Below are 23,758 nucleotides of genomic sequence, written 5' to 3'. Positions count from 1 at the left end.
TGTTCTAATAGATAAGTAGTTAAGCATTTAAGTGTTAACAATATAACTTTGATATTTAATCTTGTGTTTCATTGTGATATTACATGTTCTAAATTGTTAAATCAATTGGTTTTAAATTTTAGTTAAAAAATAAAAAAATTGAAATCAAATTAAATTAAAAAAATCTTTTTGACTTGTTTATTCTGCGAATGGTGTGCTTTCTTTAGTTTGGTTCATTGTCATCGTAATGCATTATCCTCTTTGATGCATCCAAATTATACATGTCTTCAGGGAACTTGCAGGAGGTAGTTATGGCTACATTCACTGACATAGGAGTCGCAGCAGCCATGAACATATTAAGTGCCTTAGGATTCCTCATGGCATTTGCTCTATTAAGGCTGCAGCCAATAAACGGCAGAGTTTACTTCACCAAGTGGTATCTTAACGGTGAAAGAAGCAGCAGAACCCACTCAGGAACATTCATCCATAAGTTCATCAATTTAAATCCGAGGTCATACTTGAGATTTCTGGAATGGATGCCAGCTGCCCTTAAAATGTCTGAACTTGAATTGATAGAGCATGCAGGACTTGATTCAGCTGTTTTCTTGAGGATATACTTGATCGGGTATTCTATACTTGATTCAATTACTTTTTCATTTAGCATGTTTCTTTTGAGGTGTATTAAATCCTATACCATCAAGGAGACTTCATTTTTCTTTATTATGTGCTTGCATAAAGTAATTTACTCTTTCCTTTTTCTAAAGAAGATATGTTTTTGTATTTTGAGAACAATCTTTCTCCTGATGAAGTTTCTAACTAATAGGCTTGCATCTTTGTAGGGTGATGACACTTCCCTATAGAGATTAAAATCTTTGATCAGGATTTACTGAAATCAAATTTTGGGTTATCTATTTTACCATTATTTGCTTTTTCTTCTTAATAATTTAGGAAACTAAATTAGAAATATTGAAGATGCTTTTGGGTGATAAATTAGGACATTTATTCAAATGAAAATAAATTAAAATGGTTCCACATAATAATTTAATATTAATGATGTATATGTCAACTCTATTTTGTTTCTCTTTGAATGAACTTTTACTTCTAAGGCCTCGTAAACCTCTTATATCACTATACTTTAGACTTTGGCACCCCGGAATGTCTTCAACCTTAAATAACTTTCCTACAAAGAAATCCGAGTAATGGAATTTTAAAATGATTTACGACTGCAATATTGCTCCATTTTATCTTTCGCTTGTTCTTCGATAACATGACCAATGGTCCAACGTGGCAATATCTTGGATAGGGTTTGTATGAGTTGTGTCCAGTTCATGTTTGCTTGTTTCTACCTGCAACATTTCCATCCTTATATGTTATCCTAGTTTTTCTTTGGCTTGTTATGGGTTCCTCTTGATTGATAAATGATCCTTACTCAGATGCTTTCTTTCTTTTTTCCAAATGAAAAGATGATGCCAGTTTATGATACCACTATGATATTAAAGGATCAACAATTCACATTTATTGCTTTTCTAAATTTTAATACTTTTTGTATATTCTGATAGTTGTTTTGTGTCATTTCTTTGTGGTGCTCATCTATTTTTTTCCCCCTCTTTTACAGGCTTAAAATTTTTATTCCCATCACTATCCTGGCATTCTTTGTTCTTGTACCTGTCAACTGGACAAATAGCACTCTGAAAAATTTAAACAGCATTCAGTACAGTAACATAGACCATCTCTCCATATCAAATGTTCCTGCAGGGTCACAGAGGTAAGCAAGTAGAATTTTGTCAATGAGCGAATTACTAGTTAAATTCAGTTTCTGTATTACTGATTTCTAAATTATTTGATGAACATGTTTGGTAGTGGAATATTTCTTTAGTTTTTGCATGCATTTGTCAAGGCAAATTACAATAAACCAGCCATGGTGTCAGATTTATAAACAAGTGCCCAAACTTGGAGAATGATTAACATGCAAAACACAGCATTATTATTAAAAAAATTATTTTTTTAAATCATAGTTCGTCTTATCGATCCGTATTGGTATGTTGATTAGCCATCGGTATAGTATGTATCAAACAGTACTAACGTACCAACACATGGTATGGTGGGGTATACCAATAAATCGGTATGTACTATCAGAATATCAGTACTAATCTCCTATCGGACCGGTATGTCATGGTACGATGAACCTTATTTTAAATTAGATGTGGGTTTTGATAGTATGGTGATGGTGGAAGCATAGGACTTCTTCAAACTTATGCTAGTTTATGTGGCATCGGAGACAATTTATACCACCCAAAGATGTATGTATTAATCACTTTGTGTGACAAAGGATATGGATAAACTTGCTGGCCAGATGTTTGCACTTTGCAGATTTTAATGGTTTGGGAGCTTTGCCAAATTTCACATCAAACATTTGGAATTAAATTCTGTAATTTCATTTTTGCGGTTTCTATCATAAATACAACCCCCTTTATTCTGTTTTCCAACCTATTACTCTTTGATTTGTTTTCACTGGTCAAAGCAGTCACATTTCTTCCCTTTTTTTTACTTTTATTCTGTCGAATGATGATGTTCATTACTTGTATAATGTATGCTTATTTTCATTACAGGTTTTGGGTCCATTTGGTTATGGCATATGTCTTTACCTTTTGGTCATGTTATGTGTTGCTTAAGGAGTACAAAATTGTTATGGCAATGAGGTTACAATTTCTTGCATCAGTCGAACGCCGTCCTGATCAGTTCACCGTAAGCTCCTCTGAGACATTTGTAAATTGTTATTAGCATAAATTGTCCCAATTTACAATTGAGAATCTTTTGTGAAGTTTGAAATAAAAATATATATATTACTTTAACTCCAGATATCATAGTTTCAATCGTAAATGAGAATTACTCTTCTGGTGCTTAAACTAGATTTTCATTGTTTACTTATATTGTCTTCATTCTATTTTATATTGCTGCTACAAATCGATGTTTGACTGAGCACAAACAATGATGGAAAACCTTATTTGTATCATTCACTGAATAGGATGATTACCAATTTATCATCACTGATGCAATAGTTAATTATAAAAATACATAGTTAATGGGGGCTTGCAAACTTGAGTTTTCTCTTTGTTGTATTATAATACTACTAAGATCTAGATCACTTACTTTTTATCACATTGTTGTTTATATTCAATCATCTAACTTTTCAAGTACATTTTACTGCATAATGTGTACCAAGAAATTGATTGCTAATTTTCTTTAGATTTTATGGCACTTATCATTGGATTTCAATGGGACGGTATACCTTCACTGTCCTTATCTTCAATTTTGATTAATCTGATTTGAGAGTTCAAATAATCTGAGTCTCGGTTAATTGTTTAGCTTGTCTACCCTCGAGTCGGTTAATTTATTAGTCCAATTTTTTTGGTAATCTTGTTCATATTTTTATTTCAATATCAGATAAGCAGAAATGTATTTTGTTAGTAAAATTTTGTCAAACTACTGTAATTTTTGGAATATTTTTTTGAATTTTTTTTTTAAATGCATACAAGTTTATTTTTCTCAAGGTGAACCTTGAGAAAAATACGTATCAGTCAATACAGTGATATACTGCTCGATACGGGTAATACGTATCGATCCGATAGGAGATCAATATGGGCGGTACATATTGATCTATCGATATACTCCATCGTGCCATATGTCGGTGCATTGGTATGTACCATACCAATGACCGGTCGGTACACTGATACAGATTAGTAAGATTGCACCCACAAGATTGTTAACATTTCACAAATAATAACTGCCAACTATGGCAGATTTTATTCATCCATTCAACTGCCCTAATTATGTTGTTCTTTTAGATAACATCTTTTGCATGGTAAAGCACTGTAAATACATGAGGAATGTATGTGTAGTAGTACATACTTGACCCATGTACAGGCATGTGAAAGTATCATTTGTTAATAGTTTTTGAACATCAAATGAAACTAAAGAAAACTTAAAATGAGATTTGAGTGCGGTGAGTGACGTAGCCCAAGGTTTGACTTACCGGTCCGAGCCGGTGTGCCTTTCGGCACGTGCTGCTCTATATCGGTGTATGGAAACATGGTACCCAGTGCGTATTGATGTTTCGACGAAGAAGAAAAAGAGCCCTAATATGCTTTTTTTTAATGCTCAAATGGATTGGGGCCCACCATTTTTTGTTTGTTTTTTATTATTTTAATGCAGACCGCCCAAAACGGGATGGTTCACATATCGGTTCACACTCAGACTAGTACGTACCACCAAAACCATATGGTTTTGGGTGGTACAACAATCCCTGACGTAGCCTTTTTCTCATGTTTGAAAATTAACTCATTCTTCATTTTAACTCCTTTCAGGTCCTAGTTCGAAATGTGCCACCTGATCCAGATGAGTCAGTTAGCGAGCTTGTTCAACATTTTTTCCTTGACAATCATCCTGATCATTACTTAACCCATCAGGTATTTATTCTGTCACTGATTCCTTTAAGTTATATGGATGCGCACTAGGATAGTTTCATCATGAACCTATTGAATACATTTCAGCTTGAAATCATTGTTTGCTTGCTTTAACTTATGGTTCTGTCATTTGTTAGCAGAAGCCTTGGTGTATAACTCTATAAGCATGCATGATTCATATAGTTGGATATTATGACCAATTTTGGTGCCTCTTTCTGTCAGTCATGTTGCCTGATTTGTGTGTATATTTTTAAGTGTCACTCCTTCAGCATCCAAAATTTTCTTAAAAATCTTTTTTATGCATACTGTGTAGGTTGTGTACAATGCAAACAAAATTGCTAAGCTGGTTAATGAGAGGGAACATATGGAGAATTGGCGTGACTTCTATCAACTGAAATATGATCGCAATCCGTCTAAAAGACCTACTATAAAGGTGCTTTGGCAGATAATGACATTATCTTTTCTTTTGAATTTTTTATTCATTTATGTTTGATTTTATTCTTCTTTTATTTATGCTAAGACTGACTAGTGCTTGGTCTTTAACAGACTGGTTTTTGGGGATTGTATGGTCACAAGGTGGATGCAATTGATTTTTATGTATCAAAGATTGATAAGCTCTCTAAAGAAGTAAGTGATACTATATAGGTTGTTCTGTCTGATGGGTTAAGCTTCGGTAACTTAATAATGTATTTATTTCACTCAAGAAATTTTCCTTATATTAAGTTAATGAAAATCTCAATGCATAAGTTTGAAATTTCTTGCATCTTTGTCTCCTTAAATGATTTATTTCCACACTAAGATATGTTAATGGAAAATTATCCAAATTCAACATTTAAATCATCAGGAAATTGTCTATCCATATGCCATAGACATTTATTCTTCACTATTCTATGGTTGTAGAATATATTGAATATTACTACTCATCATTTCATTGTTTTTTGTACTTTGCTACATGATAACTGTGTTTAGTAATTGGCATTGTGTCTACAAACCTTACCACAAATAACTGTAGGTGAGATGTTGATGCTTTATTGATATTACATTTGTAAGATTTATTGATATTACATTTATAAGATGTGAAAATATGGGAGATAACAAACAGAGCCTATCTCATGTACAAATTTGATAGAAAAGGACCTTCCAATTAATGTCTCTATTTCTTTTTCTTATATAAACCATCTTTCATTGTCACATCCCAGCAGATTGGGAAGATGAGACTAGATTAAGTAGCAATCACATTCATTCATTTGCAAGTAACCTTGTGATACACCTGCAGAAACATAGACTGATTGATCCAAAAACTTAAATGAGATTATGCATGGACTATTCTCTTATTTCTTCTTTTTCATCTCACGACTTGATCTTTTTTACCAATTCTATTTGGTTCAATTTTTTTAAAAAATTTTGACTCATTCAGATCAATTTTTTGTCCATTTCGATCTGATAACAAATGATAAATCAAATAATGATAAGTTTGAAACTTATCGGAGTTAATATAAAATGCATTATCAATTCAACCCAAAGGCTTATACTTATTAGATTGTGGTTCAAATTGAGGATAAATAATCTGATTCTGGTAATTTGCTAAGAGATTATTCTCTTAGTCAATCTTCTTTCATCTTTCATCTGATATCTTGAAAAATAAAAGATTTTTCTGGAATCTTATTATAGGGAGGTAAAATTCCTAAAAGAAAGCCATCAAAGGTTATGACGTTATCCAACTTTATCAGTAGTATTACACCTAATGCTCTAGATCTTAATGGATAGATTCCTAACTTTATCCTTATATCTATTCCTAATTTCCAATCTTAGTGACTGCACTTTGATGTAAAGTCTAGTAGTAGTAGGGACTAGGGAAATTAATATACCATCATCTGTATTTTCATGTTGAATTATTTCATGCATACAGGAGGCATTAGTGGATCGTTAGATCTGTTTCATACATTTATTTCATTAACTCTAATGTTTCATCTAACTTGGAGTTGGATTTTACTTCACCTTTTTAGCCAGGTTTTTAGTACTGGTTCGTATCAGTATACCGAGCTCTGCTCGGTACTGTAAATACTGGTATGTACCATTGGTACATCACGTATATCGATTGTACACCCTAAAACCTTAAAATTACCTTTACTTAACACGCTAGGGCGTACCGATCGGTATACCTCGATAACGATCGAAATCCAGGATAGTACCAGTCAATACACCTCGGTACCGGTCGATATGCCTCAATACCGGTCAAAGTACTAGTACCGCCCAATAGAGGGCGGTGTGTGTACCGGTATCCTCTCGGACCGGTACGATCGCTCGTATTGGGCAGTGCACATCGAAATTGAGAACCTTGCTTTTTAGTTTGCTATTACACAAACAACAAAATCATCCTTTTTGTTTGACACTAAATTTGGTTTCCTATTTTCTGGTCGAATACAATTTCAGGAAGCCACAAAGCAGGAGAATATAAAAACGAACCCTAAGCATATCATGCCAGCTGCATTTGTTTCCTTTCGAACACGATGGGGGGCTGCTGTTTGTGCACAAACACAGCAGACTAGAAATCCCACATTGTGGTTGACTGAGTGGGCTCCAGAACCTCGTGATATATATTGGCAGAACCTATCAATTTCATTCGTCTCCATTACAATTAGAAAGTTGATTGTAGCAGTGGCCTTCTTCTTTCTTACCTTTTTCTTTATGATTCCAATTACATTCGTACAATCACTTGCAAATATTGAAGGAATCGAGAAGGTGGCTCCATTTTTAAAGCCCTTAATTGAAGTGTGAGTATACTTTATTGTTTATCTTTGAGGTTCGATAATAGTTTTTGTTTGGTTTCTATTGTTGTTTGAGTTTGTTTATTTTTCGTTCGTTTCAAGCATCTATTGTATAACTTGCTCATATATCCATATTTTTGTTATAGCTACTAGAAGATGACAACAATTTTAAAGAATCTTGCCTTTTAATGTCCTAAAGCTCAACAATTAATTATTCAACCTAGCAAACTTACAAAATTGCTCATACTCTTGAAACACAGAAATAATTCATTTTCACCCTCCAAATATATATATGTATGCACACATGAAATAACCACATTTGAAGATCTAAGAAGTATATATGAGTGGCTTTAGTTTTCTTAGTAGTATATGTGATACTTGCTTCTTTACAGAGGTATAAATGAGACTTCTAATATCTAAGTGTACAGGCGCACATGCAATTTTATCCACAAATTTTTAGTAATAAAAGAACAAAGTTTATACGTTTTAATTCCTTAAATAGAAGTTGTTGGTTTATTTCTTTAAAAAAGGGATAAAAACTCACAGGTTTGTCAAATATCTCAATGTTTGACAGAAAATGTGAATTTCATTATATCTAAAATACAAGTCTATGTGAAACCTCTTTTTCTAAGAAAAAGGTGGTAACCAAGTAGTCCAACTCTGAAATATAAAAGAAAACCTAGTTCTTAGTTGCTGATCATAATCTGTGAATAAAAAATATGCAGTTCAAAAATGTAGTAAATTCTAGAAATGTCAGTTGATGGCAATTATCTTCTTTAAGTATAAAAAGAGTTGTTCATTTATATAGGAAATCTTATAGTAAAAGATGTTAATGTTATGTCAGAAACTTATAGGAAAAGTCAACAATTCATAGGATTCATTAGGCCATAACCATGAACTTCCAGGATTTAACTGTATTCGTTGTATTTTAGTTTGCACTCCTTTACATTTAATACTTGTTGATCGTTTTCTTATTGCTTCCTAGTTGCTTCTATGAAAATATGTTTATGGACTCTACTGCATAAATGTTAGATTTTGCATTAGATAGGCTAGCTATAGGAAAAAAATCAAGAACTTTGAAATCAAAATTAGATCTATTACTACATTTCTAGTGATAGTATTTATCCCTACATGGATCTCTTTTTCCATCTAATAAAATGATGTATAATTACACAGACCTGTCATTAAGTCATTCATCCAAGGTTTTCTCCCCGGAATTGTTCTGAAGATCTTTCTTATATTGCTGCCTATGATACTGATGCTTATGTCGAAGTTTGAAGGATTTGTATCATTGTCAGCCCTGCAGAGAAGATCTGCATCTAAATATTACATCTTCTTACTAGTCAATGTGTTTTTGGGGAGTATAATTGCTGGAACAGCTTTCGAGCAACTTAATAGTTTTATACACCAGTCAGCAAATGAGTATGTTCTCAACCTTCCTTTTTATTTGAAAGCGAACTCTCTAAAGTCTCTGCAGAGTTCAAACTTCTTTAACTTTATGCCGGTTTTTTGGATCATCAATAGCAATATATTAGATGTATGTGTTGTGACTGGCACACAAATGTACATAGAAGTCTACATCAACATGTTGATGGACTGAATCATCAACCATCTATAGTGATCTTGTTTACATTAACTTGCTACATATTTTGCATAAAGATAATAAACAATTAATTTAGTTTTGTATTATTAACAATGATATGCTTAACTCTCTCTCTCTCTCTCTCTCTCTCTCATATGTATGTGTCATTATCCTCCAATGGACAGACCATAAACACATTAGATTTGTGAATTAAAAGAGCCCAACCAAAGGGAGAAACACCAAATCAGGAATAAATTTGTTCACTTATACCTTATCCTGTCTGGCTTAAACTTTTAAGACAAATATGAACAGGCTTGGTTAGTCAGGCTGGTGGTTTGAACTTTGAAGTGCATTCAGGTTCAATTTGGGAGCTTTACTGCAATGCAAATATCAGTTTCATGCTGTATAAAGTTGACAGAAATGTCCATGGTACTAAAGTTCTAAACAATGTGTTAGATCTTGGTCAGCTTGCTTGAGCTTCCAAACCAATCCTGAGTCAGTTTTGTGTTGAACATTAATTGCAGTATTTGTTAGCAGTTTGCTAGTATTGCTTTGCATTCTGCTGAACTACGTAAAATTTTGGATGACACTTATGCATACTACTCCATGGAGAAGTCATGTGACAATGAATGGAACATAATTATGTTTTACATGTCATTTATTGGATCGAACGGACTTGGATGACTGATCTGTTAATGACATGTATCCTATATTCATTAAGCAGATCGTAAAATATAGATTTGCTTAAGTCAAAGACATTGATCTATGTTTTGCTTGGGTTCTTTGACATTTAATTTGATGATGAATGATAAGATGATAATCCTATTACCTAACTGACACTGATTGAGCCTTCTTCTATGTGAGTAAAATACAAAAAAAAAAAAACTATCACATGGTTGGAAGGCTATATACAGCTATAAGATTAGCCAATGCAGTAATGCTTTATGGATCAAAATGTTAGAAATTAGGAAACAACATTTTCAAAAGTTAGGTTAGTTGAATACAAGCATTGAGATCAATGAGTAGTGTTATAAGGAAACCTTTTTGAAAGAATTACATTTGTGGCTGGCTATATGTTGCTCCACTCCTGTAGCATACAGAATCAAAGAAAGTCTGATTCACATGTGTATGAAGGACTTCTAGGTAGTATGACTGATAAACTTGGTAGTTCGTACAATGAAACATTTTGATGGAGTCTCTAGGGTTTCCAGTGCTTAACATCATAGAAAACCTCAATACAAGGAACATAGTTGATCTGTTAGTCTCTTATCAATGCAAGAATTTCATGGATTCATGTTGTGACATGTCTGAAGCTGTAGCAGTTGCTGTAGCTGGGAAGTATTTCATTTTGAAACGATGCTGTACCTATAGATTTCTCAGTTATATTGCCATTCTTCCCATTGTCATGAATAAAACTATTAGAGGAAGTGCCACTCTGCTACATGTAGTGTCATTGCTTTGGGACTCTTTTGTGGTGTCTATCCAAAGGCTTATTAGATATCCAAAAGCTGTTAGAGGGAGTGCCATTCTGTAGGAATCTTTTGGATACTTATAATTGCATAGGACTTGTGTAGGAACCTTTTGAGTACTTATAGCAGTGTATTCGGCTTTTTAGGGCATGTTACTGTTCAGTATTTATGCAGAAATTATATTTCATATTCACCTTCTTTATCTTTGAGAATGGCCGGTCAATTAGTAATTATATTATATGTTATCCTGGGGTTTTTGGCTTGATTTCTGAGACCCTTTACTATGAATCATACTGTTAGATCTCATACGGTTGAGGTGCCTGAGACTAACTTGGTTAATGAAAAAGTCAACTCTAAAATCTTTTCATGCTGTCATAACTTCGAATCAGGTCTGGCTTGTAATGTTCTTCATTTTGGGACATTTTAATTCTTTGTCTTTTCAATGCATTGAAATTAACTCTATTATACAGAATTCCGAAAACAATTGGAGTATCCATTCCAATGAAAGCAACTTTCTTCATTACTTATATCATGGTTGATGGTTGGGCTGGAATTGCTGGGGAGATTTTGAGATTGAAGCCTCTTATTTTCTTCTACTTCAAAAATCTTTTCTTGGTAAAGACGGAAAAGGACAGGGAAAAGGCCATGGATCCTGAAAGCATTAATTTTGCCACATCTGAACCTCAAATACAGCTGTATTTCTTACTTGGTCTTGTATATGCTGCAGTTACACCCTTCTTACTTCCTTTCATTCTGGTATTTTTCGCTCTGGCATATGTTGTTTTTCGCCATCAGGTGAGCAACTCCAAAATTGTTAATAATACATGCATTTATAATTGCAATTTTGCATTGACTAAATGAAACTTTTTTTGTTGATTTATGTTATATGCATTTCTCATTACTATGTTGTAGTTCACGATTGACTTAAGTCTTGTTATGATGGTCATTTTCTTAGAAAAAAAGTTTATTTTCTACAAATTCCAATGTAAACTATGGTAACTGATTCTGTGAACCATAAACTTGAGAAAGATTTTGAACTTTGAGCAGCGTCGTACCCATAGAGTTTTTTTCTTGCAACAAAGAATAAGCTGAAGCCAATACAAATTTTAACTCATTTAGTTAAGGAAATTAAATAGTTGCAAAAGATGCAAATATCAAAGTTTGCTTCAGCTACTAAATTAACAACCGACACCTGAATTACTCACCGAAAAAAAAAAACATGTGCAGAAATTTTCAAGGTAAAATTATCTGACAGCTAAACCACCAGAAAATTGTAATTCATGATGATGATTTCATAAAAGAAATTCAACTTTTTGTTTTCTGAAAAACACATGTAATGGATGTTTCGGTTGCAATGATTTCTTTCAAGATGAAAATGAAACCAATTTTCATCTTGAGAACAGAACATGAAATTTTCCTTGTGAAATATGTAATCCATATTAGACTGAACCAGGTTGGTGAAAAAAGAACAGAAAAATAGATTGAACCAGGTTAAGACTTTGGAGTTGATGTGTTTTAGACACAATCTGGATAATAAGGCAATGACAAAGCTTCTAATGCCTATGACCTCTGCTTTAACAAAAAATAATAATGGCTCTGCAAAACACAAGTTTAGAACATGAACTGGAATGTCTCTGGAGTCCATTTCTAATTTTCACTCACAGTATAGCTTACTTGCTTATGCATGCAATCCGGTAGCTGTCATATGCAATAGTCAATCAATAATCCAGTATCTGTTTTCTGATATGTACACTCTTGTCTTGATTAGATTATAAATGTGTACGACCAAAAATATGAGACTGCTGCAGCATTTTGGCCAGATGTCCATGGCCACATTATCACTGCTTTGGTCATATCCCAGCTGCTTCTACTTGGACTTTTAAGTACACAGCATGCTGCTAAGTCAACACCTTTGCTTATCCCCCTTCTGGTGTTGACCATTTGGTTTCATAGGTTCTGCAAGAATCGCTATGAACCTGCTTTTGTTAAATATCCACTTGAGGTAATTCTTTATTGCAAATCTTCATTTACTTGTAGTAGTTGAAACAATGTTATTTTTATTCTTCTTGCTGTATTTTAATTTTTTTATAATAAATGCAATTATTAGATTTCGGATATCAAGATTCGTAGTTATGATTATAGTAGAAACAGCTAGTCTATTGATAAAATTGAGAAATAGCTTCATACTTCCCAATTTAATGCAAAGTGACCACTTCTTGTTGGTCAGCATGTTATCTGGACGTACAAGATGTCCTCTGCTTAATCTTTATAGATGTTCTTGAGTCGATAAAGGTTCTGCATTGTGCTATAGAAGTTCTTATACTATGATATTATTTCTGTCTAAGATTATCAATGAGGAAATCTTATTTTTCTGGTTTCAATTTCCTTTTTATCAGGAAGCAACAATGAAAGATGCATTAGAACGTGAAAAGGAGCCTAACCTAGACTTGAAAGCATACTTACGGGATGCATATGCACACCCAGCCTTCAAGAAGAGGGAGGATGACGACAAGGTTGCAGGTGATGAAGCAGAACTTGAGACTATCTGGTGCCCACCAAGCACCAGTCATGCAAGGGGACACCAATCTCCAGCAAGTTCGGCTGCTCATCACCACCGTCCCTACCTGATGCTGTCCAAGAACAGTGATAGCACACCATAGTACTGTGCAATCCTGTGATGGATTGCATGCCATGTAAATTAGTATTTTGCAAATGTAACAAATGAGCAGAAATTCCATTGTGGTTGAAATGTTTGAATTCAAGTGCTGTAGGCTAAACTTGTATGCAGCAGATGATTAAACCTCATCTTGAGTCATGTGAACTAATCAATGAGAGATTATAGATCTTCTTTTATCTTCCATTGTCTCTAATTTATCGTTGGTAACGATCATGTCAAATATAAGAAAAGAGGAGAAGATGAATCTATTTTTTTTTTACAGATTAGTATTGTTATAATTTTTAGATCCTATTATGTTGAGTTAATAGATCAGATAAAAGCTTTCTAAATGATATCAAAAAGTATGTATCGTAAATTTGATCAATTGTTAATTGATTTCAAATTTTGACATTAATTTTTTTCACATAAAAATATACATACATATGGTTTTTATATTTACAAAAAGTAATAATAACGACGGAGAAGAGAGAGAGAGATTGATAATGGAAAGATGCTCGTCCATTCAAATGAGTGCCTCTCCATTACCTAAACCACAAGGTATTAGTTGGTGTTAGTCAACGTAAAGACTTGGATGATTTATAATAATGATAATAATAATAACAACAACAATGATGATGATGAGTCCATTGTAATGGGTTCCTGCAATGCTTGATCTAATCCTTGGGCCTCTATGGTGGGCTGTAATGGGCCAGCCATGGATTCACTTGGGTCATGGCCCAACGATGTTGGTAATTGTTCACCTGCGATGATCTTGGATTGGCATTTCGAGAATGAAGCCAAGTAACGATCAAGTCGAAGATGTTAACATTATCTATCATTCCCTTGGATTAGCAACTCAAGAATATTATACTTCAATTTTTGATCATGTCATCATCGGAATGATTAGATTTGCATGTGTTGGGTTGGATTTACGAAGAAATGGCATCAAAAGGATTGGGTTGGGTGACCTTACACATGCTTTCATTGGATCCATTTCTCGACTTTTAATATGATTGATCAAACCCAAAATTCTCTAAATTCACATCTGATTCTTCCATCATGTCATATCTCTTTTATGAACCTAATCGAACATAAATATAAGAGAAATCTTAATAAATATTTTACAAAGGATAAATGACGAAGATAATAATTTATATATTCATGTGATAAAAGATCATATCTATAGTGTTTTTAAAATTTTTCTTTTTGACTCGTCGATAAATCCATGCATAAAAATTTTCATTCATGTAATGAATTAATCGATCTTTTTCTTTTTTATATAAATATAATTTTATTGATTCTTTATTTTGAATAGTACAATGTTGATTGACTCTATTTCGTCATTTTTTCGGATTCAAACTCATGATTTTATAATAAATCATCAAATTTTTATCAGTCAAGTTAGTTAACATCTTTTAAAATTATACGGAATGACGAAGGAATCCGACCTGATACCTGGATTTCACATCCGTATCTTTGAAGTTTGTGACTTGGGTTGAATTCCAATTATATCGATGGATTTGAATCGAGAAAATAGCATAAATGTTGATACAACCTTCGCTCGTTGTCTTGTTCCTTACACCCATCAACATCGATGGGAGTCCACGGAGACCGACACCGACACCGACGGTGGTGCCATCGCATCTTCTCCTCGTCGGGACTGCCATCGCAAGCGTCACCGTTAATCTCCGGGAGTTTGGATTGGCTTGGCTTGGCTTGGCTTGGCCGGGAGAAACGATTCCACGAATTCTAACTCGTTCGTCGCGACTCTCATATGCAAAGTTCACCTGTCGCTTTCCGCTTGGTTGGGAAACTATTCGATGAATCCTAACTCATTTGGTCGACTCACATAAACACGACTCGTCTTTATACTCATTCGGTCGTTGCTCTCATGCGATAAAATACCCCACGTTGGGATCAGGTGGGCAACAAACAGGATATCCCACCCAATAAGAATTTGACACCCAACAGGACATCACATCATCATTCCCTATTGCCATTCGTAACACCTTTAAATAAATATCTAAAATATATTTACTATTCCTATAACGATAACTGTTTTCAACATAATATTATTGTCTATTTAACTATTTTATATTTAAAAAAATCTTCCACTTTGCTGTGCCAAAACTTAGTTTTCCACATTGAACACAAGCTTTCCCATCATTTTTATTACACCACTTAGCTCCAATAATACCGGTAATGCATTTGATTCTATCAAATACCTAACACTTCGAACCTAAAAACAATTATTTTTAATCATAATAATTTATAATAAAAAATCTCAATGACATTCTCGTGCTACCATACGGCAACCATCACGAAGATGACATTTCACGGCATCGATATGACATGGACGGTTTGGATCGTCCGATCTCTTCTTGCAAATTTATTTTTTATTTTATTTTATTTTTACTTCTTTCTCAAAAGTGTTTCTCGAATAAATGGCACGGAAACGTGTTCCATGGTCAAACGAACACGTGGTCCTTGTTTTTCCGCACGTGGAGGATCTTATGGGGGCACGTGCAAAACGTGCCTGCTTTGTCCCAAGATCTTTTTTTTTTTTTGCGTTACTGTCACTTGAAGTGATGCCAAACCGTCAAATAGAATCTCTTTCTTAAAATATATAAATATACGTTTGTGATGGTAAATTTAATAAGTAATAATAATTTCATATATTTATATTAAAAATAGAATTGACTTGGTGTGAAATTAAGAAAAAAGTATTATATAAATATTTTTAATTAAGCGTTGCTAAAGGAAAAGATACTTCAAACTCAAGTAAACAATAACTGTGTGACATAATAGTAGATTGTTATGATGAGTTTATTAGGACTGATGTCTATATGGTTGTCCTCTTCGTGTTAATCGTGCTATCATGTGTCGAGTTAAGATCGGATGAATGTTTCCCCTATCCCTATATAAACAATAATATTTGACTCTTCTAATCCTTACTATACGTGAACTTACACCTCAATCAAAGACAGTACGCTTACATTCAGATTGAATGCTACAGTATATGTTTCACGAATCACATCAATTGTGATCAGTTTTGAATACTTTTTGCAATCTAACTGATTAATATTGATTGATTTGGCACACCAGTTAGATGATACTCAAACTGAAAGCTTCGTAATGATGCACTCCAGTTTCAATCTTATTTCTCGTGCTCTCTCCATGAACTGATTCATTTCTGTGATGTTAAGTTTCATATTGAATGCTCGATTTGATAGATAGCAGTTTCATAACGTGGTCTTGACATTCTATACTGCCTCCAAAGTAGGTTGAACTCCTTGGGATTATTAAATGGTGAGTATAAGTAGGAAATTAATTAATTATTCGAGTTAGTTAGGTTTGAGATGGATGGGTTGATAGCTAATTGGGTAGCAATCTGACTATGAACATTAGAGTTGTCGATATTAAATATCTGAATTCTAAAGGAAGATGACATGTTTCGTTAGATTCATTCCTCTCGACACATGAATGAGGTTTAATCGAACTAATTTTCAATGATATCACTGCTCATAATTGGTTTCTGAAATATAAATAATTTGATTGTACATAAAATTATTGGTTTCCACAACATTATTCCTACAATAATAACAATAAAGTCTAAAAAAAAAAAATAATACTGATTTTGACATTGAAAACTCAATTAGAAAATGTACCACACAAAAGACTTGTAGGAATATGATGTGATGCCTCAATAATAAGTTAAAACACCAAGTGTTGGGCACAACATAATTCGCAATCCATAAACGCTTGCTTGTACGTCTCTTTCTTGCATGCAATGCATTAGCCACACATTATAAAGGACAATCATTCGTGACAAGTACGTTTTCCTTTTGCTCTCAATCACAGCCCAACACATTCATGAATCTATTCCTTTTTTATTTTCCATGAGAGAAAAATGTGTTTTTAAGATAGAGGAATTTCTATGTGGAATCCAATAAAAGGACAAATAATTATAATTAGATTTATTTATGATTTGTTTTCATATGCATGTAATTAATTAAAAGTATGATATTAGAGATGAATTCAAATAATTTAATATATCTAAAGGTGGATTCGATTCGTCGATCGGATTTGGAACGACACCAATTTGGGTGACCTTCTCCGAGAAGAATTCCGCACGTTGCAGGAGGACCGCGAGGCCAACCATCGGAAGCAGGCAAAAAGATCTGTCACGCGTTAGAGCCCATCGACTGCAGAGCTCTCCAGCCGCAGCAGTAGCGGTTGCTCCTCGATGCAAACGTGCTCAATGCGCGGTATATATCTCCTTGCTGTTACCATCCCACCACAAGCCTCTCCTTCGCCCTTCCATGAAACACCAGCCGAGCAGGTGAGGAGAGAGAAGCTACACGAATTGAAACCCCTCCTTCTGTTACTGCTCATTGCTGCGGCCCAAAGCCATCGAGAAGAGGAAGAGGAAGAGGAAGAGGAGACAGAGAGAGAGAGCATGGAGTGGACCAGAGGAGCCGTGGTCGGACGCGGCAGCTTCGGCACTGTCAGCCTGGCCTTCGTCCGAGGCGAGGACGAACATCGGCAACTCCCACCGCTGATGGCCGTGAAGTCCGCGCCCCTCCCGCGCGCCGCCTTCCTCCGGGAAGAGAAGGCCGTCCTGTCGGACCTCCAAGACTGCCCGCACGTCGTCCGCTGCTTCGGCGAAGAGGTCGCCCCGGACGCCGCCACCGGGACGCCGACCTACAACCTGTTCTTGGAGTTCGTCGCCGGGGGCACCCTTCACGACCTGCTCCGCCGCTCCGGCGGCTCGCTCCGGGAGTCTGCCGTGCGGCGATACGCGCGCTCGATCCTCCGGGGACTGCACTGCGTGCACTCCCGCGGTTACGCTCACTGCGACGTCAAACTGCAGAACATACTGGTCGACCGCCGCGGTGGAGACGTCAAAATCGCGGATTTCGGCCTCGCACAGAGGATCGGAGACAAGATTCACGGCGGCGCCGGCGCCGGCGGCGGAATCCGAGGCACGCCTCTGTACATGTCGCCCGAATCGGCGGCGCGGGGCGAGTGCGGGGCCCCGGCGGACATCTGGTCGGTGGGATGCGCGGTGGCGGAGATGGTGTCCGGTAGGCCGGCGTGGGGGCGTCCAGGTGGCGGAGACGCGTGGGAATTGCTCTACAGGATCGGGTTCGGCGATCAACTGCCGGAGATCCCGAGCGAGCTGTCGGAGGAGGGGAAGGATTTCCTGCGCCGCTGCTTCGTCAAGGACCCGGCGGAGCGGTGGACCGCGGAGATGCTGCTGCAGCATCCATTCGTGGCCCCAGATGATGATCTTGTCGATGACTCTGCGGAAGCCGCCGCCGTGGACGGCAAACATTGCAGTGTGGCAGACGCCTCGCCTCGGAGTGTCTTTGGGTTATCTCAATGGTCCTCGTCTTCCAGATCCCCCCCATCCTGTTCTACGGATTGGGGCCCGATGGAATCGGTAGCAGCAGAAGGTCCAGCTTCTCGTGTTCTTCCTCCTGCTGTTGGTCGAGTCCGGGATCTCGCAAACACGCAGCTGCCCGATTGGAGTTCTTGTTCTTCATCCGATGGTTGGATCGATGTGAGGGTTCGTGATATCAATTCTGTGACAGAGGAGGGAAGACACGATGACGCCCAGGAAACCAAGCTTGATTCCATGCCGACGCTGGAGGAGAAGGTAAGCAGACATGGACGCGGACCTGCAAGAGCTGATGTGCTGTTAGAATCCACAGTTCAGCTCGCTTTGCCATCTTCGATCCAACAGCATGAAGATAGAATGGAGTGTGTATGTCTAATTGGTGGTGGGGTAAAAATGTGTTCCTCCTTTTGTTCACTGACAGCAAAAGATTGTAAGGTTGTACCAAATTTAAATGAATACAAATATAGAGATATTTGATGCAACTTTCCATAGTTTTCTATGGTGGAATGAAGCACATGTTGTCAAGAAGAATTATATTGCCATGTGAATTCCCTTTTTCCCCTTGCAATAAACCTATTGCAAGTGATTGGAAATGTTCCTTATGGCTTAATTCTAATGATCAACGACTAACTACCATGTAGGCTTCTCGCTTTCTATCTGAACCTGGTAGATCCAAGCAAGAATTAACTGGTTGGTGTCTGAGAATCTCAACATCAAATCCTTGCGAGATCCTTGCTTCATTAGTTCAATAGAATTGCCTACATCTCAGGGGGCCCTGAAATTTTAGAATCAACACATGTTTTGCAGGCGCATCAATATTTTAGTGGTATAGTTTATACTGACACTTCCAAATGGTTGTAAATTATGCTGATCACACAGATAGTCACCACCGATCATAAATTAAAGAGGGATCTTCTTGTATGTGATTTCTTAGAGAGCACGAGAAACACAAATAGCAGCAAGATGTGAGCAATGACTGTTGAAAGGTCCCCAGTTCCATGTAGAGATCCTCTCCAGACCAAAAAGAAATGTGTCATATGCAGGAACACTCACTCCAGTTTAAGCATTTATTTACCTCTGAAATGAAGGTTTGAATCTTCCAGCTCGATTGCTGATGAAATAATAGATCAAACTATAAGGATGATTCTTACTAGATCTTATTCTTAAGAATACTTCACTTCCACTTAAAGCTAAATCAACTTGCATCACTGAAATCCTTTTCAGAAATTGCTTTCTTTGCGACTGAGAATGCATATAGATAGTGCTCAACCATTCTTCCCTGAATATGTGTCGATCATGATTCTCAACAACATCTGACAGTGTGATCTTTCCAAAATTCTCATCGTCTGGTTTATCAAATTGATTGCGGATCAGCATGATGTTTCTTCTCCAATACCTTCACCATGCAGTAAATTCAGATTTATTGCAGAAAGTAAAGAAATAATAGATCAATCTCATGATCCAAGCCAGCCAACATTAGTATAGCTAACAAGACGACACAACAAAGCCACTATCTATAATCCAAATTAAGCTGATATTCCAAGGTGCTAGAAACATCCACTGACCATTCAGCAGAACCACTGGCTAGTCAAAATGCACAGTGTCATTAGCAGGTTAGGTTAGGAGAAATTGGAGGCAGAAACATAGATGCATTTTCCATGTCTTCTGTCAGAATCTATTACTGAATGCTGGTCAAATTGGAATGTTCATCATGCCAAAGAAATTGTCAGTTGCGACCTATGGTCAGAGATATGCAAATTGTGCTAGTAATGATCAATATGCAACTTGAAGTAGATCATGAAGAAAGGTTGGTCATATTTTTCTGGCTTGACACGTTAATAATTCCTTCTGGGATCATCGAGCTCCATGCCAAAGCTTGAAAGTCCCTCGCCACTGACTCTCACCTATGCATAGTTGTATTAGCTTAGCTTAAATTACAACCGTTAGGATCGATAATTCTATATGTAACTTAGCTATTAATGTTCTCAACCAAAGTCTTATAAAATAATACCACTTTAAAGCACTAAGGGTCAGAATTGACAACTGGTTGTAAAATTTTGTCCAAGGGGGCTGTGTTGTTACTTGTAACTACAATCCTCTTTGCATGGTCATCCGTAGTTCCATTGTCATAAACTGATACCATACTTCTCCTTACATGTTCTTCCATTTTTATTTTAGTGTCAGGCAAAGAAAGGATAATCTGGGCATCACTTGTTGCTTGGTTTCTAATTTTCGGGTCTTCCCTCTTAGCAGCTTGAGGCAAAGCAAAAGGAAAATGAATAGAGAGGAAGGGAGAAGAAAGATCATCTCTCAACCTACAAGTATTCTTGATACTGTTTCTGTTCCCAGCATTCTTATTAGTGTATTCTTAAAATGTCATACTAATATCAAGCAATGCAGCATAGCATAGATTATAGGATTGATGGAGACAAAATAACTATACCAATCTCCATGTTTTGAGATCATCCATCATGTGCAAAGGGGACTAGCTCCAAATGGGAAACACCATTTTCTGTTTCTACATTCTTGAAACGAATTTTCCAGTGAAGTGCTGATTTCTTATAAAAATTCGACAAAACTGAAGATAACAGTAACGAGAAATCTTAAGATGACAAATAGTAGATAAAAAATCTAGTTAGAAATTACAAGTGCATTTGAAATAAATAATAAAGTTAAAAAGAAGAGTACAAGTCTCAGAACACAAGAAATGTGATTATAAATGTGTGGCAGAAGGAAGATAATAACTGGGTTTAGGTTTAGCTATTTATCACATAAATGAATCAAACTATAAGGAACATCTGTTGCAGATGAAAGAATGCATCATTACACAACCAAAGATTATAAAGAAAAATAAATTTTCAATAAATACAGAATTTGAGCATAAAAAGAAGTCACCAAAGATCAGTATTAAAATGACATAATTATTATAGAAAACAGTCAGCAAGACACTGATCTTATATATACAAAAGAAGATAAATCAAATGCTAACATTTCTCAAGAATCCCTTCTCTTCTCTCCTTTGAACTCTTCTGTATTGCTACAATAAGTTTACAAAAAGAATCACAAAGTAAAATGTTCTGCAAATAAAAAGAGTGCTAATTAATTCCTTAAGCCTGGATTTTTATAACACATGAACCTTTCACAGTAAAAACCACAGAAAATGCCAAACAGCTGAGGTGTTTTGATATTGTAGATCCAGACTACACATCCCATATCCCAAATGCAGTCCTCTTATCCTAATTGGTCCGTTCACTCCATGTCCACATTACTTTAAAGCAACGTCAAGCCACTAGGTGTCATCATTATGAGTCCGCATCATGTATGAGCTTGCTCTAAACTCAATTGTTCCAAATTCATTGGCCAACTAGCCAAGACTATGAAGACTTCATGATATAAGCGCCACCCAGTTAACAAATCACATAACTAATATACCTAAAGAGATTAGACCATGGAACAGGACTAGATCAATGCGAGGTTGAAGGAATAGACTATAGGAGGGCAGGTTACCCATGTCACGGAGCCGTTGCAGTCAATGTCACCAATGAGGTACTCGGGACAGTCATGTCTCTGGAATCACCGATTTTGTTATTTACTGTCAATGTGTAGATGGAGGTTAGATAAGGAGTAGGGAGGAAGGCCTGGCGGATGACAGAGAACGAATGTGTGCCGCAAAGAAGAAACGTACCTTAAAGAACCAAGTTCCCATGGAATTGGAATCCTATGTCGAAGGCACAGAAGCAGCATCCACTGCCAAGACAGACGAACTAATCCATTCCTGTATCAAAGAACCATTGATGCATTAGAATTTAGAAACACCAGCAAGATCTATTTTACCAGTGAAACTACTGGTAAATCCCACTGCATGTACCTATCTAGTCCACTTATCAAGGCATCTACTAAAAGGTAGAAACTAATGTAGAAGAATGGCTTGGAAGGACGCAACAGGAGAGTGTTTAGCCCAACCAAGCAGCTGTAATAAGTGTACACACCTAGAAGAACATAGAGAGCTGAGAAACAAAGTCAGGGAGTTCGTGACCCCTCGATCCAGATTTACCTCTGCAACGTGAGATGAAGTAATACTACTGCCGTCACCGCCTTGGATGCTAATCCGACCGCCGGTGGTGCTCCCAGATTGTGGGAAGCTGCCTCGGCATCTTCCTCATCATCTATCTCGAGATAAATCTCCTCCTGGACCTTGGGCATCATTTCTTCTATATATATATATCCCACCATGACATCCAGCCTATAACTCTGCCTCCTTTGCGGCCGACCTCCTCGCGTGCTCTTCCTCCGCATCCTTTGCTCCTTTCTCGGACACTTTCTCCGCCTCTTAAGATTCTTGGTCGCGGCCTCAAGATCGTTGGACGTCCTCGGAGAGGAGCCCGCGGTCAAGGGAATCGGCGACAGGCTCCTCATCGGTCGGCTCTTTCTCTCCGGTGACGGTAGGTTCCGTATTAACCATCTCTTCCTCGCCCGAAGCGGCGCAAGCCACGGGCAGGCGAGGGTTTCGTCGCCATTCGAGTCGGCGCCGGGGGAGGAAAGAGCAAAGGAACGCCCAAAAGAGCGGAAATGCTTGAAGTGAATGATCATACAAAGGTACTCTTTCTTGTGTACCCGTTTTGTTACCTTCGATTAGAGAAATTGTGGGCCCCGGGTAAGACAATAACTCTCCCGCGATTACAAGCGAGGATGCTTTCAACAACTTGTGGATCTATTAAAACCCTTTTCTACTCGAATGATAAGATCATGAGATCGAGATATCATGGAGAAGATACAACATACAAATCAAAATTATTAACATAGGATTCACCACCGCTTCAACCAGTTTGTCTTAAATATAGAGATGCCACCGATATCAACTCATGTAACAAGGAACCCATCATCAGTAAAAGATTGTTATACTGGAAATGGTAGCTACAAAATCGGGCAAGAAATGCTTCAGTTGACACAATAATCGAGCTGTTTGCTCGCTTTCAAGAAGAAGAAACAATACAAGAAACACCAACAGGAAGAACTACTCATCCAGTAAAACCACCTTAAATCGCAATCCATGTACCGAACTGGATCGATCAGAGGAAAGCTTCTAATGAATATGCATCTAAACCAAGCTTTTCTTTAAGGAGTTGCAGGAGTAGATAATGGAGAATCAAGAAGCACAAACCAGAGCCCCAAATTTCTCATCACACAGGCATCGGATAGTTTGTGAACCCTCGTTTTAGCTCTTCATCAAATTCGCGAAGCGAACGAGGATTACCACCACCGCCAGTTTAGCGAATCTCATCGCCATGTCTTTCCGCAGATGCATCTCATGCTCGACCGTGGACCTCAATTCGTCGTTCACGGCTGCCTCCTGCTCCGCCTTCCTCGCGGCCAGCTCCCTTGCGCGGTCCTCGTCCAAATTCTTCGCGTACGTATCGAGAACGTCCACATCCTTCTC

General features: G+C 36.9%; 1 protein-coding gene, 1 long non-coding RNA gene and 1 pseudogene across 2 annotated transcripts; 2 read left to right on the top strand and 1 right to left on the bottom strand.

The window, feature by feature from the left end:
• The first annotated feature begins 290 nt into the window (after positions 1–290).
• Positions 291–12,945, top strand: LOC103981701 (CSC1-like protein At3g21620; annotated as a pseudogene).
• Positions 12,946–17,174: 4,229 nt separating this feature from the next.
• On the top strand, positions 17,175–18,803 carry LOC135636113 (mitogen-activated protein kinase kinase kinase 20-like). The gene has a single exon (XM_065147688.1). The coding sequence runs from the start codon at positions 17,179–17,181 to the stop codon at positions 18,796–18,798; it is 1,620 nt and encodes a 539-aa protein (XP_065003760.1). The 5' UTR covers positions 17,175–17,178; the 3' UTR covers positions 18,799–18,803.
• A 2,508-nt stretch (positions 18,804–21,311) lies between these two features.
• LOC108952632 (uncharacterized) lies at positions 21,312–23,056 on the bottom strand. Its single transcript, XR_001977684.2, has 3 exons — positions 22,376–23,056; positions 22,007–22,096; positions 21,312–21,913 (listed from the first exon to the last, which is right to left on the bottom strand). It is a non-coding gene; the product is annotated as an uncharacterized LOC108952632 (long non-coding RNA).
• Between the last annotated feature and the right edge of the window lie 702 nt (positions 23,057–23,758).

The sequence above is a fragment of the Musa acuminata genome, chromosome BXJ3-4 (genome assembly GCF_036884655.1).
Source record: "Musa acuminata AAA Group cultivar baxijiao chromosome BXJ3-4, Cavendish_Baxijiao_AAA, whole genome shotgun sequence".
NCBI lineage: Eukaryota > Viridiplantae > Streptophyta > Magnoliopsida > Zingiberales > Musaceae > Musa > Musa acuminata.
Note: the sequence above shows the minus strand (reverse complement) of the source record. Positions and strands in the feature narration are given on the sequence as shown.

Coding starts and splice junctions, on each gene's coding strand:
- LOC135636113 (XM_065147688.1), top strand. CDS start 17,179: ATGCGCGGTATATATCTCCTTGCTGTTACCATCCCACCACAAGCCTCT.